Below are 23,515 nucleotides of genomic sequence, written 5' to 3' on the forward strand. Positions count from 1 at the left end.
TTGGATCAGTCTTAGATGCCTGAACTTGTCTAAGTGACATTGAATTGCGCTTTATCAATGGATATGCATTCCTTGTGAATTCTTCAAGCCCTCCCTCCCTCTTCTACCACCTTTTAAATACTTAGAATCCTTCTGGAGGAGTGTATTGATAACCAGACTCCATTTGAATTGTGTTATACTTGGATGATAAAGAATGAGAGTTACTCATCTTTCCTCCTGAATTAAGGGTTTTCAATTCTGGATTCTTGTGACTGGGTTTAAACCAGAGAAATTTTATGAAAATTGCTTTCATATGTGCCTGGGTACAATTAAGTAGAAAAGAGAAATTTTATGCAAAATAACTTTTGTATGTGCCTGGGTACAGTTAACTAGAAACGGAGCTCAATACTTTTATCAAATCTTTGATGTGATCCATATTTCTTTATAAATATTAAATGTCAGTACTCTTGATCAATAATTTTTCTTAGTAGTGCCCTGTTCTTCCCGTTTCGAAGACTAGTGAGGAAACTAAGCAGCAGTTCCTAAACTGAGGACTCAAGTTTTCTGGGAATTTCTGCTGTTAAAGATAGTAAGTAAAATAAGTCAATTTAAACAAGATTAATACAAATTAATATAACCATTCTATCCCTCCCACCCCACTCCCCAAAGAAAGAATTTTGGAGATGCTCTCTGAGGGACTGGTAGTAGAAATTTGATGAGGGAGCCTGCCACAACAATCATTCATTTCTATAGGCACTGTTTTGAACCTAATTAGATGCCAAGCTGTTTTAAATAGTTCTAATTCCTTGCCTTACATTGTTTAACTTACATGCATAGTGAACCATTGGTTAAAGACAAAGAAAACAATAAACAAATGCTGCAGTACAATTTATCAAGAGCGCAGAATGAATTCAATTTTTCTAAGTTCATTTCAACAAAATCTTCACTATGTTTATAAAAATGTGTATCATATACATACACATGAAAACACAGTGTATGTGCATATGTGTGTAAATGTAAATATGTATATATATGTGAGTGTAATACATATGTGTGTGTGTGTGTATATGTATTTACAATTTACCATCTGAACCCATACACATTTGAGAGGGAAAAAGAGGGCTATTAAAAAATAAACTAGAGCTACAGCCATTAACAGACATATCTGGTCGTCCCATATAAAACTGGAAAATTTGCCTTTTATTAAAAAAAAGATAGGAGTCAGAAAGTTGGACTGGATTTTAATCTTCATTTTATGCAATATATGTTACAACATATATTAAATATAAGCTACTGATTAAAAATAAATAAGCAAATGAATTCCAAAATATAGAGACAGAAAATAGTGACATTTATATCTCATTTGCTTGTTTTTGAAAGAATAAAGGCTATCTACATTCTGTAATTTGTTTTTCTGTGGTTAGTGCTTGCAGTGAGCAGCATAAGTGCTTTTGGCTTATTGATCAATTAGAAACAAAACACAAAGATCGAAACCAAGCAGTTGACTTTATAAATGTATAAAGTGTAATATTTTCAGACATTGTTTGGATCTTTTGTCTATCTTGGTACTTTAACATGTCTTTAATTTAATGTCCATTTTACTATTTATTCAGTCCCTAAAGCCCAACATTTCAAAAAAAGTCTGTTTATAAATCATGGTTTTACATAGATAAATAGAAAATAAACCTCATTTATCATTTATTAAATGGCGAATAGTAAAATTATTCCATGTGTGTTGCGATTATTCAATGTTGTATTTTAAAGAATATTAGACTATTATCAATAATATGTTAATTGAAATATTATACTTTCTTTAAAAAATCACTTGCTCAATCTTTTATTGCACAAAAAAATTACAAAATGGTTACAGTAGAAACACTGGGAAAGTGGAAGTTTCTCTATTTTTCTGCAAGGGACTCAGATGTGTTAGGGACTGAGAAGCACTGTAATAGTCTAACAAGTTAGAAGACAAGCCCTTCATGAGAACAGCTGGCCAGGGAAAGCAGAGGAAGGGTGGGCAACATTTTGTGTCTTGTCTTTGATGCAATGACACGGAGCTCCACTTATTAAGTCACAGGAAAAAAGAAGGAAAGGTACCTGCATGAATCCAGACTGCACTCAGCACCCTTTTGCTCTAGGACGGCTTTGGGTGAAAGGGAGCTCTCCTTTGATGGCGAGAAAATGTAGCCTATTGTAGGAAGTGTAAGCATAGCTTTGATTAGGAGACAAAAGACACAGTGGAACTGGGTTTATTCCTTATATGAGGACAAGAAGGAGACCTCAATTTTCTCTGAATACTTGGTGACACGCATGGAGTAGAGCTTCTAACTAAGGAATACAGCAGCCTGGCTGTCCTGACATTACAACCTAGAAATCACTGCTCTACCAGGAATGGGAATCTGGGCCCAAGTGCCTTTCTAGGTGGTTCCTGTCTGGATATCTGCTCCCCAGTTAGAACCAGCTTGACCTTCCACTCTCTGCTGTATGGAGAGTTTGGCCTACCATCATTTTCACAGCTGCTTCTGCCACTTTTGCTACTAGGGATTAAAATTTCTCTATAATCCAAAGGCAGAAAAGAGCATTCATTGCCTGACCCATGGTCTCTTCCATGTGGCTAGCACATAATGACTGTACCTTGGCTCTTGTGGAAATTTAGAGTGTGGAAGCCCTGGAAGGAGCAGTTCCAGGAATAGCGTGTGTGTGCGTTTGTTTTTGACAGATCTGTCTTGGTACTACCAACACCCAGTTTGTTCTTCACTGGAGAGAGTAAAAATACCCCTATTTACTGAGCACCATTTAGTGAAAACTAATGTTAACTACTACACAGTTAATGCCATGTGCTGAGCAAGCCACATTACCTGACATCTACCTGACCTTCACAAAAGCCCTGGGAAGGTGGAAATTAACTCGCTCCCAGTTAATAAGCAAGCAAAGCAAGGCTCAAAGATATCAGGCAACTTCCCAGAGTCACAGAGTCAGTAGTCAGAAGAACTAGCATGGAGCTTGTGAGTTTCTCATTAGAAAGCAAAAGTTCCTTAGATTTAAACCAGAAAACTTTTAGTCTCATTTAAATATCACTTCATACTATTCACCTTGAAGGTGATTGCTTTAAATATTTGAACAAATTATGGCTAAATGTCCTAAACTTGAGACTAATTTCTAGTATAGCATTTTCTAAACCAAATATGATGTCAGAATTGCAAGGACCAGTTAAGGTCATTGTAGAAACAAACTAGATCCTCCTTTTTTCATTTCCCTGAAATAGTCTTCACCCATTGTTATCTATTTGATCTCAGCCATCTGGTTCTGCAGCCAGAGAAGGAAAATGTCAAATTCAACAAAATGAGTAGTACTGCTTGAGTTGAATCATAATTTAGTTTTTTTTTTTTTTTTTTTTTTTGCTCTACAAGATATTTAAACAGTAACATTGCTTAATAATACTTTCTAAGTTATTATCAATTCCCTACAAACGTTGCCATTTCCTCCAAATGGAAAGGCAAGCATTAGGACCATGAGTCAAACACTCTACCCTAATATCTAATGACATATAAATTTGAGAGTTAACATTTCCTTTAATTGCTGAAGCAGTCATGCTAAGTGCATCGTCTGACATATTACCAGGTGTTTAAAAGGGTAATTTCTGAGGGGAAAAAAGTCTCTAAAACCAAGAGACAGTATTCCACTAAAAGCATTATTCATCTCTTTTAAAACATCTTCAGTTAAATAGATTGCCTCAGTAGTTTGGGAAATGGTCCCTGACATAGAAACGTATTTCTGTAATCTTTGAAGGGAAGGGGAGTGTTGGTTATTCTCTGTTTCCTCCCAACACATAGCCATTCTCTATCCATCTCTCCTGACCCCATAAGCTGCATCTGTCAGGTTCCTTTGCTCCCTGGCTTCCACCTGGGTTTTGCTAATGGAAAGCATCCGCTGCAAGAGATCAAAGGTCAGAGGGAGAGAGAGAGAGAGAGCAGGCAGAGGGACAGCCAGCGAGTAGTCTTCTCACCATTCCCTTTTCACCTTGGGATGCAGCTGGTTCTGGCAGGCAGCCCCTCCTCTCTGCTCTTGCTAACTGCTCCTAACACTGGTTTCTCCCCTAAGACCTACAGACAAGGGGAGAAAACAGTTCCCTACTGTTATTAGGCTCCAGTGTCTTCCTCACTTGTTGATTCCTCAACTTACTACTCATTTGGCAGTACTCCCTTTGTTAAAACCTCATCAATTGAATCATGTCAATGGAATTCCATTGCTTGACAGGACTCTGAGGAGATGGGGGAAAAAGTCACTAAAATACCTGTGTCCTAATTCTGGCACTTCTAAACCGTATGGTCTTAAATGATCTATACAATTCCTCAAGCTTCACTTTTATCTTCTGTAAAGTGAGAATAATAATGACACCTACTCCACAAAGCACTGAGCCCTTTGAGTATAATAAGGTGAACCAGGAAGTGTTACCATATTAGTTTGAATAAAGAAAGGAGACTGCTTGCTTTCCTGTTTGAGTTAGTGTAAGTGTGGTCTATACTAATCCAGTATATGGCCTCCTTGAAATTTTGCCTATTGGTAATTAACTTCTAATATGTGTTTCTAAATTTTGGGATAGAATGATAGAATTGAGCTGATAGTTTTAAAAGAGATGGTTTGATTCCATTTTTTGCAACTCATATATTACTCGAACCTCGAAAACTTATATTGTCTTTCTCCCTAATGGCTTCTTCTGTGTTATCTTAGAAAAGTTTGTTGGTAGCTACCGGGGGCAAATTAGGTAAGTCCAATTCACTTATAAAAGATGTATTCTCCAGGTTCCTAGTAAGGACACAATAGCAGCAGAACTGGCACATGTAGGGGAAGAAAATGACTTTTTCTCCCAATTATGAAGCACTTGTGGACTATTACCAACAAAACAGAACACAGTTCCTCAGTGTGAGTAGTCCAGAAGCAAAACTATTTCTTGTAATCTAGTCAGCCACATTTGGAGGAAGCATCGTGGCATGTATGTTGGGGAAGTTAGTTACCAAAAACTGGGGTTTTGTCCCTGATGATGAGAAATTCTGTTTGTGATCCTGAACAAGTAGCTGTCTTAGTCCTCTAAACCTCAGCAGCAGCATCCAGAGTTTCTTGTGCCAGGATATCGCCACATCCATTGTTCATCCTCAAGATAAATGAACGTAGGCTTAGTGAGGGTCAAAAGAAAAGGGGGTGCGGTGGTGAGAAAAGCAAGAAATACCGCCTTAAGGAGGAGTAGGTGAGATGCAGTCTCTTGTTTGCTTTTCTTTTAGGTGAAATGTTAAGACATATTCATAAAGGAGCAAACTCACATTTACATCCTAAAACACATCAGGCTACGAGAATCTCATCTTGTTTTCCAAATGCCTCGTCCAGTTTGAGAATGCCAAACGTAATCTGTTTCAGATGGCTTTTCCCTCCCTTTTCTCACTCCTCTTTTAGTCCCTTTCTGGACCTGTCATTGCCCCATCCCACCATCAAGAAGTAGAATTTAAAACTGCTGTTAGAAGGAAACTCTTTCCCATCCCCCTGCCCAGAGGCAAAGGGAATAAGAGAAAATAGTTACTGTCTGTCCAGATTTCTTTTAATACTATTGTGATAATGATAAATCATTTCCCCTTTGCACTGGCAAGGCTTTGGACTCTGTGTTCTGTATACATCGCTTCTTCATTTTCTTCAAGATTTTATTTGCTAGCTTATTTTCTACTTATGTGCCATTGCAAGATACTTGTGGAGTGGCTGGAATAGGACAGTTTTTTTTTTTATCAGCATCATCAATGAATGTTCTTGAAGCACTGAATGTGAAATACAGGGCTAAGCAAACATGTATAAGATATGCTTCTTTTCCCAGAGGATTGTAATCTACCTAAGAAGCAGGAGCTAAGTAAGTAATAAAATGCGATTCAAGGTCATAAAGTGGGGAGTGCAAAGAATGAGGCATGGGCAGTTGCATATATTGGTTATTGCCAGAGGCTCAACCACTGGTGTATGTCCTACAAGAGAGATCTTAGCCTATCCTCACATCTTTTGATGAAAATATTGTGTCAATTTTACAGATAAGAACAATGAACTAAGAGAGTAGAGATGGCCTCCCACACAGTGTAATTTGCCAGATCCAGTTACTTACTCTGTGAGGGAAAAAAATAATGAGTTGGCTAAACAATGGGAATTCAAGTCAGTGTGTTTGAGAGCTAAGGCCCAGCAGAGATTCTCAAAGTGTGGTACCCAGAGCAGCAGCATCAGCATCACCTGGAACCTGTCAGAAATGCATATGTTTGAGCCCCAACCCAAACCTGCTCAATCAGAATCTAAGCATCTGGGCATTAAGGCTTAGCAATTTGTGTTTTAATAGGCCCCAGAGGTTATTTGGAGGCAGGTTAAAGTTGAGAACCATTGACCCAGGAACAATGTATTTCAGCTGGATGGGGAAGCAGGCAATCAGAGACAGGTGAGATGGTAAGGCTGGGTTGAGTGGCAAGCAGTGAGAATCCAAAGCTCTGAGATGGCAGCCTGCAGACCTGACTGGGTGTGAATGCGCCTGCTATAGCACCCCTCAGTGAGCAGCCTGGTGTCCTGCTGAGGATAAAATGTGAGGACTGTTCCAGGCTTTCTTAGACCAAGTGTTCCTGCTATCTCATTACTCTGAAGACAGGGATCCCTCTGCCTGAGAATTTAGATAGCTGGTTGTCCCTTGTGAGGGAGCTCCTCTGCAGCCTCAAGGGAACTTGAGAAAAGAGGTTTATGACCACTTTAAAATACTCATGGCTTCATTTAGGTGCTTGTAAAGCACTTTTAATCATGATGAAATGCAAGTATTGTCTTTGAATGCCTTGAGTTGAAAGGGAAAGTTAATGAGTGAATGATTTGAATCATTTCTCTTCTTACCCTGGAGCAAGCCATTAAAAGAATGAAACTTCTAGTCAAAATGGAAACAGCCTGCCCCAGAGGGATGATTGAAAGAGTCTTCAGGACAGGCATTTGTCCTTTAGTTTTATTTTCATTTTAATTATTATAAAATCTGATTTGAGTGTTGACCATAGCCTCCAGTTCCAGCCAGCCGAAAAGATAAGCACATTTGTATTTGTGTGGACAAGACTGCAGACTTCTGATTGTTGTCTCAAGCCAGATAAAACAACCCTTTTAAATAACAGTTCCTCATAAGGTGAGATTAAAGATATTTCTTCTTGCTGTTACCAAGGAAAATCATGATCTAGTTGATAATGTAGATGAATAGGAAGTATCTCTTGGCTATTGCTTGGGGTTGTGACATCATCTGGTGCCCACACTCTTTACTTTGGGTAAATTGTTGCTGTAATATTGATGAAATTACAAAATAACAGAGAATCAGAGGTCGTGTTCCCCAACTCTAACTACAATGAAAACTTTAAAAATGTTTAGTCCCAAATTCTCCTTGGAAAACATTGGTTATAAGTAAAATACATACATTTATATCAAACTTAGTTGTGTTGTTGTTTTCAATGAGCTATACATTAGATAACCTAGAACTAATCAATTGCTGTTGGGTTGTAATGAAATGTAAATAAGTGGGCCTTGTATTTTTGATGACATTCTGAAATTTAAAACTGACTGATTATATCTACCTGAACCTTAAGGAAAAATCAGAGGAAACTTGATCCTGAAAACATTAGCACTTAGCATTTTGTACGTATATATGCTCAAATAGTATGTATCCATAGTATGGTAGAAAATATCTTACTGAAGCCTGTTTCACTCTCTTCACAGAAATTTCAGCTGATTATCCATTTTAGTAAATAATATAGAGTATGTTATTCCTATCAACTGATCCTGTCAATTACTTTGCAGTGGAGAGTTTGTGGGACCATGGACTTCTGATTGATCTTTAACCAAATCTTCCCTGGGTTATTGCAATTCCATGTGGATCAAAAAACACTGATCATGTTCATCAAATAAATAAGCACATATTTCCTTCAGGTTCTTCTCAGAAGTTATCTTGGGTAGCTTCTGTTGTCTTCCCAGAATTATGTTATAGCATTTGGTTGTGACTCCTAATAAGCTCTCTGAGCTGTCTTGTGTCCTCAAGAGGAAAAACCCCAGGACACTTTGCTGCTGGATCAAATAAGCTATATAGTAGGAGTAGGTGAAATGGAGAGCTACTCGATGATTCAGAGAGAAAGTTCAACTCTCTGTCACCCAAATCCCAGAGTTCTTGGTTGTATGCAACCCTTGATGTTGAATGCGCTGTGAATTATGACAGGTTCATAGATTTTCTTACTCTTTCCTAGGTTTTTCATTTTTTTAATCTCTTCTTTTAAAATATACTAATTCTGACATTTATCCCGTGTTAAAAGAGCAAGAAAAGCAAAACTATAAAATCCCATCAACCCTCTGCCTCCCTCTGGCTCTCTGCTCCTTTCTCTGCCCAGCATGGTGCTTCACTGCCAAGCTTCTCAAGCTTCTCAAAAGAATTCTTTTTCTTCCTGTCTGGCTGATGTACCCATTGCTAGCCTTGCTTTTATTGAGGTCACTGGTTTTTTTTGTTTGTTTTTGTTGTTGTTGTTGTTTTGTTTTGTTTTTAAGTAGGGTCTGTTTTATTTTCTTCCTTGGCAGTTCTGCAACTGTGGTCATTGTAACATTTTTCTTTCTTGAAACACTCCTCTACTTCTTCTTCCTTGATACCATCCTCTTCTAGTTCTTCTCATTTTCCTACTACTCTTCATTCCCCTATCCAGATTTTATTTTCTCAGTCCAGTATTTGAATATGATTGTGCCTTACAACTCCATTTTGATAGTCTTCTCAATTGGTACCCACTCATAAATATATTGTCCTTAAGAGCAACTATGTCCTGATGACTTCCAAATCTATGCCTCTAAAACAGACTGCTTGCCTGAGCTCCAAACCCCAGACTTTTTGTTCGTGTGTTTACTGATCATCTCTATATACTTGTTCTTTCTGTATTTATAGCTAAGGCACTGCATTCCACTTCCTTACCCAAACTAGAACCTGGAATGTATTCTTTTTTTTTTTTAATTTCTGTCACCCCCTCCATGCAGCTCATAGATGCCAGTTTCTGACACTTCACATCTACATATCTTTCTCTCTCTCTCTCTCTCTCTCTCTCTCTCTCTCTCTCTCTCTCTCTCTCTCATATGTCTCTTTTCTCTGTTGCTGCCACCCTTGTCTTAACTTTATGTCTTCATCATCCTTGCCTAGATTATTGCTTTTGCTTTCCAGTAGACTTTCTACTGCCAGTTATACAACCCCACGTTGTCTCATGGAGAAGTTTTATGAAATGGCTGTCCATCATTTCATTGCTCTGCTTGTAAACCTTACATGGCACCTTAAGTCTTTCAGCATTAAATTCCAGTTTTATAGCATGCTTTTCAAGACTCTAGGATTTGAGCCTAGCTCCATTTCTATCCTCTACTTCCTCTGCCTGTTTCTAAACTATTGCTATGCCTGTATATTTACAATTCTTGAACATATTTTTTGTACCTTTGCTCTTTGCACATACTGGTCCTTATGTTTATGCCTCTTTTGTGCTGATTATTTCCACATTGCCCTACCCCATTAGCAAATATCTGCTCATCTTCTAATGCTAGGTTCAATATGACCTCTTGGAAGCTTTCTACTGCATGCTTCTCTTATCCCTACACACAATAGAAGTAAATACTCTTTCTTCAGTGATTCTAGCGTTGAAGACAGATGCCTATCCAAGTGTACTGCAAGATTCTGTTTATGGCCTGTCTCCACCATTTGTATAAGCTCTGTAAATGGCTTTTATGGTCATTCTTACACCAAATGGCAAGAAGAAATAGTCAATAACATTGTGGAAAAAAGAATCAAAGGGACAAAAATTTATGTGAACTGAAAATATGATTGCTTGACATTGAATATTAGGTCATTAGCATGCCAGAGCTATCTCACGCTGGCTCACAAGAGCCAACTGTTTAAAAATCAGAAATTTTGCCAACTGGTTGTTAAGCCCTTTGAGGCTTGAAAGTAGGCATGGTGGGAATATTTACACTAGGGAAATCAGCAAGCACCGCAAATTAGGGATTTGTTTTAAAGTGAGACAGTTTTCCAGCAGACTACTGATATTCATGATTACAATGCAGTGAATTAATTCATGCTCATGTCCATCAACCATGTGACACCACCAGAAATCATAAATTCCTGTTTCTGACAGTTCATATCCTAAATAACTCTCTGCACTTCTTCTTTCCATTCCTGTACCACCTCTTCCTTAGTTCATGTCTTCATTGTCTTTGCCCTACAAAACTACTGTTGCCGCCCAGTAGATGCTACCACTAGAACAATATTATTATTAAACCTACCACTAGAACAATATTTGAGCAAGAGTCCTGCCAGTCTGTAATTGAAGAAGATAGTTATCATTGATTCCTTGGGAATAATAATGTATAATGCTTTATTATATAAAGAGGGCACTTTTAATTTATCATCAGTTGCTTATGAAATAATTTCTTTTTTTTTTTTTCAGTTGTAATGACAGATGGATTTCTACAGATTGAATCTGTGGCCATAGTACTTATTTCAAGATAACTGGCCAAGGCTAGGTTACATCCTGTAGCCATGCAACAGTGACAGTAATTTGATCACAATGATGTTGACCCCATGACTTTTGACTTCATAATTATCTTGCTATAGTCAGCTGGCCAACAGCACTTCATCAATGAAAATATCTACCAGGAGGAATATTATCGTGGGGACAATTATTAGAGCCATCTCCATTTTGACTTTGCCCCAAGCTTGGTCTGGGGAAAAAACTTCTTAATGTTGCCTCAGCAGTAGTTTGCTGCCTCCCAGCCTGGTTTTCAGTATATCCAAAATTAACACGATGGGTAGAGGTGCAAGAATGCCACATTTTCTTCTAAGCCACGCAACCTCATTAAGAAAGTAAAACGTTTGTGAGTCTTTCATGCAGTCTTTCTCCCTCTGGGTTGTTGAAGCTCTCTGGATGTCAGCACAGCACTATGGGCCATGAAAGTTCAGAGAATTACTTCAATAATATGACAGCCTCTTCCATTTAAAATGGAATTCAATGCTGGCTTCCCTCGGAGGCATTCATTGAAATTCCGTTCATGATCCATTCCTCTAGTCATTTAACAATGTGTCTCATGTTTGCCCTGATTTAAAAAAAGAAAGAAAGAAAGAAAACCAGCTTTGTATTTGTGATAACATGGATCAGGATAGTATAATTGCAGTGAAGAGGCCCCCGAGCCTGCAGTAATAGGATGGTTCATCTGATGTGTACTGCCATTAGAAAATGACCCATGCATGAATGTTCTCAGGGGACAGTAAAGAGGCTTTTAAGAATTACATTCTGTATAGTATGAAAACTAATGAGCAAAAGAGGAAGTATGAAGAAAAACTACTGCTTCAGGGAGCATAGTTCCACTTAGGGCCTGTCACAGCTCCCCTCAAATTCATTTGGATAGACTGGTCATTACTAGGATGACTACTGCATTACCCCCATGTCCATGCACACTCCCTGCAGGTCATCCTGTACCAAGTTCCTAAGGAATTAAAACCAGTGAATAATAAATGGTGAGGAAAAGAAAGAGGATGGATACAGCAACTGCCAATAAATAAGGTAAAAAAAGACATTTATGTCAAAGATTAAAGAAGTCATAATGAACTTCAGCAAAAAAGAAAGACAACGAGAAAAAAGCAATTTCTTGTACATCCTCTTTAAAAAATATTTCAGGACCACGTTATGCTATTTTACTTCATGTATATGAACAGAACAGTACCTAATTATGATTTTAAGAATGTATATTTTAACCATATCTTAATTTTTAAACATATTTAAAAATAATGTCTTCCAGTCTAGTCTATATTGCTTTCTTATTTTAAAGGCTTTACTTGGCCAGGTGCGGTGGCTCACACCTGTAATCCCAGCACTTTGGGAGGCCAAGGCAGGCAGATCATGAGTTCAAGAGATCGAGACCATCCTGGCCAACATGGTGAAACTCTGTCTCTACTAAAAATACAAAAATTAGCTGGGTATGGTGGTGCATGCCTGTTTTCCTAGCTACTTGGGAGGCTGAGGCAGGGGCAGGAGAATCATTTGAACCCAGGAGGCAGAGGTTGCAGTGAACTGAGATCGTGCCACTACACTCCAGCCAGGCGACAGAGCGAGACTCCATCTCAAAAAAAAAAAAAAGAAAAGAAAAGAAAAGAAGAAAGGTTCCACTTAGGGTTTTAGATTATGTAAATTGGGAGGAGGCTGGCATATAGACAAAAGAAAGAGTCACATCTTATTTGCCAAAATTAACAAACTTTGTCAAACCAAATGGTTTGCCAAACCACTTGGTCTACATTGTAATTCTTTGGATTTTCTCCTGGGGTTGAATTAGAGTAAGATAGAGTCTATAAAGGCCAGTAAAATCAATGCCTTCCTTATGCCCAAGGACCCCTGGCTCTGACAGGCTTCACTGTGAGTGAAACTGTGGATGCTCTCTTCTGCTTTACATGAGGGAGAAGTTGCAGGCAGGAACACCCATAACCCCAAAATTCACTTCTCTGAGGCAAGGCAGTGACTCCTCTTTCACAAAACCATAGCGATACTAAAATATCAAGCTGTGTATCTGTTTTCTCCACCTAAGGCTACCATGAACACCACAGGGTTATCAATAGATGAAGCTAGAAAATATTTCTGTCTTAAAGGTGATATGCCCCAGTAATGAAGTGAGACAGGAAAAAAATCCATAGCGTTCACAGAATTAGAAAGTAGACTGATAGTAGTCTATGAATTCCAAAAGTACAGCCATCTCCAAGTGGCCTGAGGGGTCTTTATTTCTCCAAGCCTTCATCTGATATCCCAGGTTGTTTGGCAGAGTCCCTGGGTATCTTCTTTTTTTTAACCTATTTTTATCTTTCAAATAATATAAATACTATTCTTGTTTCTAAAGGCCAAGTTACTTTCCCAGAGGCAGTCACTAGCCTGGAACAGTCAAATCATTGAATTGATCATATATTTAATGTGGAATTAAGCTATTTGCATATTTCAAGATTTTAAGATTATTTCGAGAAAACAAGCCAGAATAAACATAGTCTCTTCAAAGATTGTGAGGAAAGCCATTATTTGAAATGGTCCTAGTAATTAAAAACTATAGTATCACTGATTAGAAATGAAGTAAATGAAGGGATGAGACTCTGTTTGAATAGCCCCACCCATACCTCACCCCCCAACTGTCTGCCTTGTGTTTCGCTCTCTAAGTAACAAGCCTTCAAACTGTGATTGAGTGATGTGAGTTAATTCTGACAGGCAATCATGTTTTACCTTTAATTTATCTTGTTTTTCTTTATTTGATATTAATAAAATCTTGTTCACCAAACTGTAAAGCATAATTCTTATGTTTTTTACTTAATTGTTTTAAATATTGAGAAAACAATGTAATAAGCAGTCAATGAATATTTGCCACATAAAAGGGATGATGTGAGGGCTATGAGAACTAGAAGAATATTTAAATAAATGGTACTACAATTTAGCACAGAAAAGCACGGATGCCAAAGTCAGAAAACCACAACTTAAATTTTAGCTACAATTCCTTGTAATAGCTGTGTGACCTTGACAAGTTACTATATCCTCCTAAGTCACAGTTTTCTCTTCTGCAAATGGAGTTTAGTAATATTGACTGCCTTCTAGGATTGTCATAACAAGGGCTTAATTCGCTGTTTGGCTTAGAGTAAGTGATCAACAAATATAGCTAGTTTATAATGGAAAATCCTCAAAGATGAAGTGCAGAAGAATTGACATGGAGCCAAGAAAACAGACCCAGACAGATATTATAAAGTGGCCAAATGCACAAACTGTAAAACCGCAGCTAAAGGACAGGACTTTTCTGGATAAGCAGTTTTTTTCTTCATATTCTTCACCAGCTGTACCATTAAGCTAAGCTGCTGTAATTCTACCTCACACCGTGTACAAAGAGCAGAGTTTGTTTCAGAATCAAGGCTCTTGCTGGTTCCTTTGAAATTTGGAGAAATATTCATATCTTGTCTTCAAGAGAAGTAATTTTTATATGAAGTAGCTTACTAATTCGAATCATTTGAAAAGGCATTCTACCATATTAAGATTACTTCCCTTAATAAACGCATGTATATCACACTGCTTCGGTGGATTGGGAGAGGCTGTGAGAATTGACCAGCTTCTGAAGAAATGTGCTTGGTATAGAAATTTGCTCTCTTCACTATACTCCCTTCCCTGTTTCAACCTCCATAACTAACAGCAGGCATAATAGAAATGCAGAAATAGACACTACTATTGTGTCTGTCATTTCATTCATTTCCAAAATATTGAAACTGTAAAAAACTACTCAAGTAAGAGTTAAAATCGTATCGGTCACAACCATGCCAATCCACAATCCCTAATCAGTTGACATTCTAATTGTTCATAATTGTGCTACATGAAGATAAATGTTTTCTTGACTGAATATTAACAAAATGCCCTCAAACTATAATAGTATGCAACTGTTGTATTTTAGTAGAAAACCTATTCCATTTTCAGATTGATACAATGCAGACATTTTAAATCTTATAAACTCCTCGATCTTTGCCAAGTGCGTTCTTTTATTTGCTAGCAGGCATTTGTCCATTCCTAACCTTTTTACCTCCAGAAAATAGATGACACATGTGACTTGAAAATTGAATCAATCTTGACTGAAAAAGAAATAATAAAAATAGCTAATGTCTTTGTCATCTCTAGCAAGCCTACAGGGCAGATACTGTTGCTGCTTCAGTTTTGTAAGATGCATTATATCTTGCTAATCCTCAATAAATATGAAAAAGTGATCATTTCACAGCTAAGAATTGACAAACTGGAACACATTTCTCATTTGAATAGACAAGATAAGCAGTTCCCACCAGTGCTGCCGTCTCTGCCTTCGGCTGTGTTGTGTTCCAGGCAGACACTGTCGGTTCATGTGTAGGTCACTGTTATTTTATTTCTATTTGTCTGTTTCTGGACCAGAACTCAGATTTTCATCCAGACAGCTGCCTGTCTTAAAGACCATTCTGCTATCTACCTTCTGTGACATAATTTAAAGAAATAAGTAGCCCCTATTAAACCATTGCGGGTGTAAATTTCTTGCCTGGAGAGAGAATTGAGAAATAAATGGGATTCATGAATACAAATTGGGCTCTCCTTACACTCAAGTTTTCATTTTGAAATGGTAGAGTATTCACTCCCCACATAAATCTGCATTTGCCTTAAGTGTGTTTACCATGGGAACCCCAATGTAGAGCTGGTAGCCCATTGCTATGCATAACTGAATATTAAAGTTTACAAATCATCAGGCAGAGGAGGCCTGGAGAAGGAGATGCTGCGGCAGGGCAGTTGCATCTGGGCTGGCAGCAAAGATGAATCCTGCTGTCACAGGCTCTGCACCTTTACTGGAATGGGGCCACCCAACCTGCCCACTCTTTTCCTCTCCTTAAATATTATTTGATATTAAGGATTGCTTCCTCTTCCAACCAAGACATCCTGCTTTCTGAATGTCTTAACAGCTCTATTATTTTCCCTTCACCCAGTTTTGGTTTAGAAGATGGTGTGTTAGATGAATCTCTTATAGGCCACCTAATTTATTTTGAAACAAATGCCGCTGTGAAAGGATGGAAGGATTCAATAAGGAAATACACAATCTTCAGACACTAAGCAACCCGCTCCTCTTTCCCCGACTTTCTTCTTCTCCTTCCCTCCCTTCCTCTCCATTTTTTGTTGTTGTTGTTTGTTTACATTGTAACTGTATATATTCTGTGAAGAGCCATTGAGGCCAATTGGCTTTTCAGTGTATAAACAAATATAATCCAAAGTGCCAAATGGCACTCCTCTCATTTTCAACTTGTGCTTTCAATCTTCAGCCAGAAGTAAGGCCCTATTATATTCACAATTATATGGACTTGAGAGTGAGTGTACATTACCTGCCCTTTGCTATAGAACTAAATCAGAAGGAAGTCTGTTGGTTATAAGTTTTTTATGATCATCCCAAGTTATTTTCTTATGTATATAATAATTCATGCTACAAAGAGCTTGATGTGGTTTGGAATAATGTCATAATAAAATGGTAAAATAGCCACGGGATTATTCAGGGCAATTGGATGTATGAATCACAATGGGAGACCTAGACAATGGAAAACAATCTAAAACAATTTTCTGCAATTAATGTCAAAAAAATTGTCTCTCACGTCTCTCTGCAAATGAAAACAGAGAAGTAGAAGTAGTGAAAATTGTAATGGGGGATTAATCTCATTTCTTGTTCCCAGATCTGATGGGTCTTCCTTATTGTATAGACTTCAAACACTGTAGCTATGCAGAACTCTGAGCTGATCTTATTAGTCTTAAATGGACCTGCCAAGCATATTAAAGGAAGGTTCTGACTGTCTACTGTGGACAGAATGTAGCTCAAGGAAATGTGGTCACTACCCTCAATTATATTCATAATATGTGTTGTATTTACAATAATTTAAAATAATTCAGTAAATTGAAACCATTATGAAGATGATTTATGGTGAGTAATAAGAATGTAAAACAATGGGACATGTAAGGAAGGTCAAAGGGTAGCTTTTTAGATTACACACTGGTTCCACTTGCCAATTGTAGGCATGGGTCTGACCTCCCAAACTGGCCTTTTCCCAAGCTTGCTCTCCGGTTCTCCAAACTAAGGATGTCTTGCTTCTATCTCATTTGATGAACTGAGCCAATCTCCTAATTCAGTGACTATTTGCAAGCCAAATTTTCATAATATTTCTGAAATGAATGAAGATACATTTTGTATATCCAAGGATAGTTAAGTGTTGTCTTCTATAAAGACTATAATATAATGTGTTCCTTTAATATAAAGACTCTCAGAGGCACTCAATATATAGATTATTTATTAACGATGCATATTGATTAGCTAGTTTTTAACTTTTGGCTTCAATTTTCAAAATTCTATTGTGAAAGTTAGTTCATATTTGTGTTAAGAAAATCTAGGATCTTAAAGATTCTTTTCTGTCAGAGAACTGTATTACGATAGCAGTTCCACTTATTCTCAGGTATTCTACATGGTTAATAATGTGAGCTCTGGAAGGAACTTATTATACAGAATAAAGTGAATCTCTTTCATTTCTCCACCATTGTGTCATTTTCACCTACATCATAACTTTCTGCCCAGCATTTACAAGAACAATCCACAGGCTTCCTTTATAAGGATGCATTTTAAACCACTCATTGAAGTGAGGATTTGAATAACTGGAATAAATCAATTCTGGCCTACTTAAAAAAAAAAAAATGAAAGCTAACAAACTGACCCACCCAGAAAGACATGAACAGATAAATTTTTGAATATTGTATTCTGTATTATCTATTATATGTATTAATACTTGGTCACATATTGGAGTGTTTTACCAAAAAATTCTCTCAGAAGCTAGTGGCAAAACAGAATAAAAGTATGACATGCATTCCGCTTGCTGTTGCCTTTTTGTCAGGCAGTGGTTATTGTGAATTCCTCAGGGTAGCGAATCATTTGGTTCACTAGGACATAAAAAAGTAGAATTCATCCAAAGTTAATGGGCTGTTTGATGGTCTCTGTGTGTCAAATGAGATTGTCTGGGAAAAGAGGATCGTAAAGGAATGAGTCAATTTAGCTTTAAAATAACTTGATAATCTGTTAATTCTCCGAATATCCTCAAAACCAAAGAAAAAGCCAAATATGAAAGGTGTAATTTATAGTAGTCAATTGGTACCAGTAGAGTCTTCTGTTTTGTGCCATGAAAATTTATCATTGTCACATGTGTTTAATAGACCGTTCTGCATAACAATAGAAATTTCAGTTAATTTTAAAGCCATAATCTTGTTCACTCTTAGAAGTTAAAAAAAAAAAAAGAAAAAAGAAAAAATGCATTCTTATGGAATAAACATCTGATAACACATTCTGAATGTGGAGATTGAGATGTCTGAAGGCTGCCTTTTGAACTAGTACTTTCGCCCCATGAAACATCTCTGTGTTCTTTCTGGCACAACCAGTTCAAAAGATCTCTTTTCTTCACAGGTTACCAGCCAGTCTTGTCTGGTCAACAGGGATTCCAAGGCCTAATAGGAGTGCAGCAGCCACCTCAGAGTCAGAACGTGATGAGTAACCAACAAGGAACTCCGGTGCAAAGCGTGGTGGTTTCCTACCCAACCATGTCTTCTTATCAGGTGCTCATAAACAGCTTGGAAAATTGTGTTATAAAGTAGCATTTGTCAAAGTGGAAGCTGTGGGTATGTCCCTGGTTTGGGGGGCTGTCTGGGTAGTGGGTTCTTGGCCCATAACTGTTGATAATTTACTTTGAATCAAGATTATAATAGAAAAGTAGAAAATGCAAAACACATGCTTCTATCACTACTGTGGCTTTTGAATGCTCTGCTAAATTTATTTCCATATAACTTCATATTCGTGGAAGAAAATTCATTAGTCTACAGTTTTATTCATAAAGATCTTTGGAAATTTTATTGCATTTTGCTTATTGGTAGAAAGTCTTCATGACAAATTCTCATTCATTTTTGTACACATCCAAATAAACTTCATTTTTCCATAAATTTAAGTTATAAGAGATTTTAATATGGCATCTCAGATTCATTTAAAGGGCATTTTTGGAGCCTAACAACTGCATTCTCTGGACTAAACCCAAGTTAAGCATTTTAAAAGTGTTGTGTATCCTTTTGTGATGTATATTATAAAATACCCCAGAAGTAGAAATAAAGAGTTAGTGAAACGGTATAATAATTAAATTTAATTGTACCAGGTGCTTCTGACCCTAAAGGACCTATCCTAGGACCCCTACCCTACTATTCTGATTCACGTTGCATCGACTTCTACCTGCAGCTCCACAATAAATGTTCTCTAAAGTTGCAGGTTGAGAGTATACTGGGTGCCCAGGACAAAAGTCCTTTGTACTATGGAGGGCTCCAGGACACTTTGCATAAAATCGGAAAGGGTGCATGGCTTTTCAAACTGAGAGAAACTCAGAGTGGAAGATCTAGACTATAGTTTCTAGAGGTCATCGAGAGAGAAGGGAAGTCAGAACTAACACCTTCTGAGCATCTGCTGCATTCCAGGCAGTGTGCCAGGCCCTGTATGCCATCCCTTCAATCCTTTCAATGGCACTTTGAAGCATGTATGTCATTATCACAATGGAATAGGGAATCAGAGAGGCTAAGTGACTTTCCTAATGTGAAACAGCCGATAAATGGCAGAGTTGGAATTGATGACCTGTTACGTCTAACTCAAAAGCCTGAATATTTTTCATGACACCATATTGTTTATTGTACAGACCAAAAGTAGCCTCTTCATACAGGGTTCTTGCTTGTGTCTTTTTACAGGTGCCAATGACCCAGGGTTCTCAAGGACTGCCCCAGCAGTCATACCAACAGCCAATCATGCTACCTAACCAGGCAGGTCAAGGGTCACTCCCAGCCACTGGAATGCCTGTTTACTGTAATGTCACACCGCCCACCCCTCAGAATAACCTTAGGCTGATTGGCCCACACTGCCCCTCCAGCACTGTCCCGGTGATGTCGGCTAGCTGCAGGACAAACTGTGCAAGTATGAGCAATGCCGGTTGGCAGGTCAAATTCTGAGAGCTCTGGTTGTGGTACATTTCTTCAGATATTTCTCATGGCCTTTGATGGAAGAGGAACAAGGTGGAAAAACTGGCTGAGGACTTAAGTATTCACTCAACACTCAAATGATTGCTGCTGGTATTCTGTAAAAAAATAAACAAAGACTAATATACACGTTAGCTGGTTAATGGTGCATATTTCTGTCATGTCTGCTAGGTATGCCTTTATAGCTTAGCTAGTGACATGAATTCATCAAGGTAAGATTTTCTCCTACCACTGAATACCACTGTGTAGATTATAATATCCCTAATTTGGATTAGTTTTGTACTTTGTGTTGAGTTTGTGATGCTAAAAGTATTTAAAAATTATATACTAAATCACATTGTACCAAAGCTGTAATGGAAAAGAAAAGAAGAATTGATGAATTGAAGGAATAATTTATATACATTATAGAGTTTTCTTTTTTAATGGATATATACTGTATTGTAGTGTTTAATCATAATAAAACTATTTGACCTTATGGAGGAAGGTCATGTTTTTACCACCAGTTTGGTTCACTATGTCTTCCAATGTGTGTTTTCTCATGTGTCACTGTATTCCTTTCAAACACTATTTCATGAATACTGCATGGAAAAGGTATTTCAGGTATTTATAAGTAAACTGCCATCACATGGGGATAGGCTGTAGCAAAGACTTAACCAACTGTAGTTTATTGTCATAATACTAAAGGGTCCTGAAAATAAAATGGCATTTATTTCATTCATTCATGAAGTTTGCAGTTTTAAAATACATACCATCCTATTAAATATAGGACTATTAAAAGCATGTAGTTACACTTCACTAACTAGGAAAACCTGAGTGTCTTCGTGAACAACAGTCCTATACCAAACCCTGTTCTACCTTCATGTGAGTCTCATTATGTACCTGAAAACAAGGTATCTTTGTTTAGAGGAAAATCAGAAGAGGCATAGTCTAATCCTGCCTGTTATATCGGGTCATACAATGGAAAGTGCCGCTAGTATTGACAGTGAGTCAGTAATTCGAAAGTGCTAATGTTTGTCCCAGTAATTTAAAACAAAGTAAATATAGCAACGATTTAATTGCAAAGATCTAGAACATTGGCAATTCCATTTAGATGAAGCCTATGTCTACCTAATGTCTCTTTGGGAAATAACGGAACTGTGAACTCTGAGGTTTGGCCTTTCTGGAAGATATTAATGGGGAAATAAAACCCCTTTGTTTTCACTTTAATATCATAGTACAATGACTAATAGTTTTGTATTTTATGCTTTCTGCCTAGAAACCATTATTACCAGTGAGAGGAATATAAGGAATATATCTGGATCATTTCTATTGTTTTTATATTATCACATTCTCTGTTAGATTTGCTGTTTTTATGTTGTTCAGCTGTGGGTAGAGATAAGCGCCAGTTAAAACTCTATCTAGCAGATTACTATCACTTCATTCTATACTATTGTTTTCTTTTCCCTTTGAAAGGGAACTCTTACATATACTCTAATTGGCTTTATTCCTTGTGAAGTCTGTTCCATTTTTCCAAGTTTCAGTCTACTAATATTTCCATTGTCTACCCTGACCATGAAAAGTGTAATAACAAGAGGATGTTGCATTTTTTTCTTATTGAGCCATTAGCCACTCTGAAAAAGAGCAATGTGTTTGCTTAATTAAAAGCGTCCCCTAATGGAAAGATGGGGTTGGCAAATATTTTCCATTTAGCTTTCTGATGTTGGGAGTGTTCCTAAATTTAAGAATCCAAATATGAGCCTGATTTTTTTTTCCATAAAATTCTGCAAACTTTTGACATTTTCTTTCAAGATCTTCAGAATTACTGAGCCTTCTTTTCTATGGATTTGAAATATATGGTATGTTAGTGGTAAAGACAGGGCTTTACACCTAAAGAAATTTCATTTGGCCACTTTTATCCAAAGGTGTAGCAGTATTTCATGTTTAGACATTTGATATTTATTGTATAAATCCATTTGGATATTGCTGCAGGCCAAACCTTCTTTCTTACTTTCACAACATATTCCTATATATCTGTCTTAGTCCATTTTTGTAGCTATAACAGAATACCCGAAGCTAGGTGATTTACAAAAAAAAACAAAAACAAAAAAAGAAAAAAAAAAGTTTATTTGGCTCAAGGTGCTGATGGCTGGAAAGTCCAAGATTGGGCAGCTGCATCTGGTGAGAGCCTCAAGCTGCTTCAACTCATGACATGAAGCAGGAGAGCAGGTATGTGCAACGAGACTACATGGTGAGGAAAGAAGCAAAAAAGAGAAACGAAGAAGACTGAGAACTCACTCAGCCCCACAGAAAGGCATTAACTTGTTTATGAGGGATCTGCCCCCATGACCCAGACACTTTTCACTAGGCGCCACCTCCCAACCCTGATACATTGGGGATCAAAAAAAAAAATTTTTTTTTTTTGAGACGGAGTTTCACTCTTGTTGGAATAAGAGTGCAATGGCTGGAGTGCAATGGCACGATCTCAGCTCACTGCAACCTCTGCCTCCTGAGTTCAAGCAATTCTCCTGCCTCAGCCTCCTGAGTAGCTGGAATTACAGGCATGCACCACCATGCCCAACTAATTTTTTGTAATTTTAGTAGAGATGGGGTTTCTCTATGTTGATCAGGCTGATCTCAAACCCCCAATCTCAGACGATCTGCCCACCTTGGCCTCCCAAAGTGCTGGGATTACAGGCATGAGCCACCGTGCCCAGCCGGGGATCATATTTTAACATGAGTTTTTGTGGGGACAAAGCACATCCAAACCATAGCACCAGCATTATGGTATTCCAAATCTTAGACTATGCTTACTATTTTGTTGCGTTAGAATTTTGGGGATGGCTGTGTAGAAAGATGGTTTTATTAGTGAAACATTTTCAAAATTTATTATCAGGAGGACCCTTCATTTTTCATTTTAGTTACGAATCTTATTACAATCACATTTTGTAAGTACAGATTATTCAGTTTATAAATATATCAACATATAGGAAAACATGGATATTTAAAAATATTAATATATTGCTATAGTTATTCCTAATAATTCTCTATACCTCTATGTGAATATAAAAGAGAACAAGAATGACTTATGCATTCATTTTTTTCAGCAAAATTTTATTGCATACTGGATTATATTCTAATTATGTGGCACCACTCAAAACAAGAGTACATACAAATTTAAAGCACTTAAATTTATCTTGTAAATGTTATCATACATTTTGTTATTGTTTGATAGTTGTAACTAAATGTTGTAACTAGAACACTAAAAAATTTAAGCCATAATCATGTTATTGATTTAATATAGTTCTACAGGGTATGAGATGAGGCAGCAAAGTGTGTTATACAACATTATGGAAATGCAATTATGTAATTTATAATAAATATATTTGGAAGACTTAGAACAGAATTGTAAATCATCATAAAAAACAAGTGGAGTATATATGAACCAGAGCAGTTTTTCAAGAAAGAATTGAAGAATGAAGCAAATATAATCAAGGGAAAAAATGCTGCAGCAGAAATGGATTTTGAGATTTAATAAATGCATATTTAAACTCTGCTTCCACTTTTGCTAACAGCTAAAGTGCAAGGGGACACTTTCATACTCCCATTCTCCTGTTACTTGTATTCCACATTGTATTAGTCCATTCTTACACTGCTATAAAGAACTATCAGAGACTGGGTAATTTATAAAGAAAACAGATTTAATTGACTCATAGTTCTCCATGGCTGGGTAGGCCTCAGGAAACTTACAATCATGGCAGAAGGTGAAGAGAAAGCAAGGCATGTCTCACATGATGACAAGAGAGAGTGAGCGATGGGGAACTGTCACACACTTTTAAACCATCAGATCTCATGAGAACTTACTCACTATCACGAGAACAGCATGGAAGAAACCAAACTCATGATCCAATCACCTCCCACCA

General features: G+C 37.3%; 1 protein-coding gene across 1 annotated transcript in view; it reads left to right on the forward strand.

Annotated features, from left to right (window-relative positions):
* ARPP21 (cAMP regulated phosphoprotein 21) overlaps positions 1 to 20,128 on the forward strand; it is a 116,243-nt gene extending 96,115 nt beyond the window's left edge. The window contains 2 exon segments of the mRNA XM_017877062.1: positions 18,019 to 18,167; positions 19,332 to 20,128. Of these exon segments, the coding sequence (XP_017732551.1) occupies positions 18,019 to 18,167; positions 19,332 to 19,589 (407 nt within the window). The 3' untranslated portion in view covers positions 19,590 to 20,128.
* Positions 20,129 to 23,515: the final 3,387 nt, after the last annotated feature.

Source organism: Rhinopithecus bieti, unplaced genomic scaffold (genome assembly GCF_001698545.2).
Source record: "Rhinopithecus bieti isolate Rb0 unplaced genomic scaffold, ASM169854v2 scaffold_10524, whole genome shotgun sequence".
Taxonomy (NCBI): domain Eukaryota; kingdom Metazoa; phylum Chordata; class Mammalia; order Primates; family Cercopithecidae; genus Rhinopithecus; species Rhinopithecus bieti.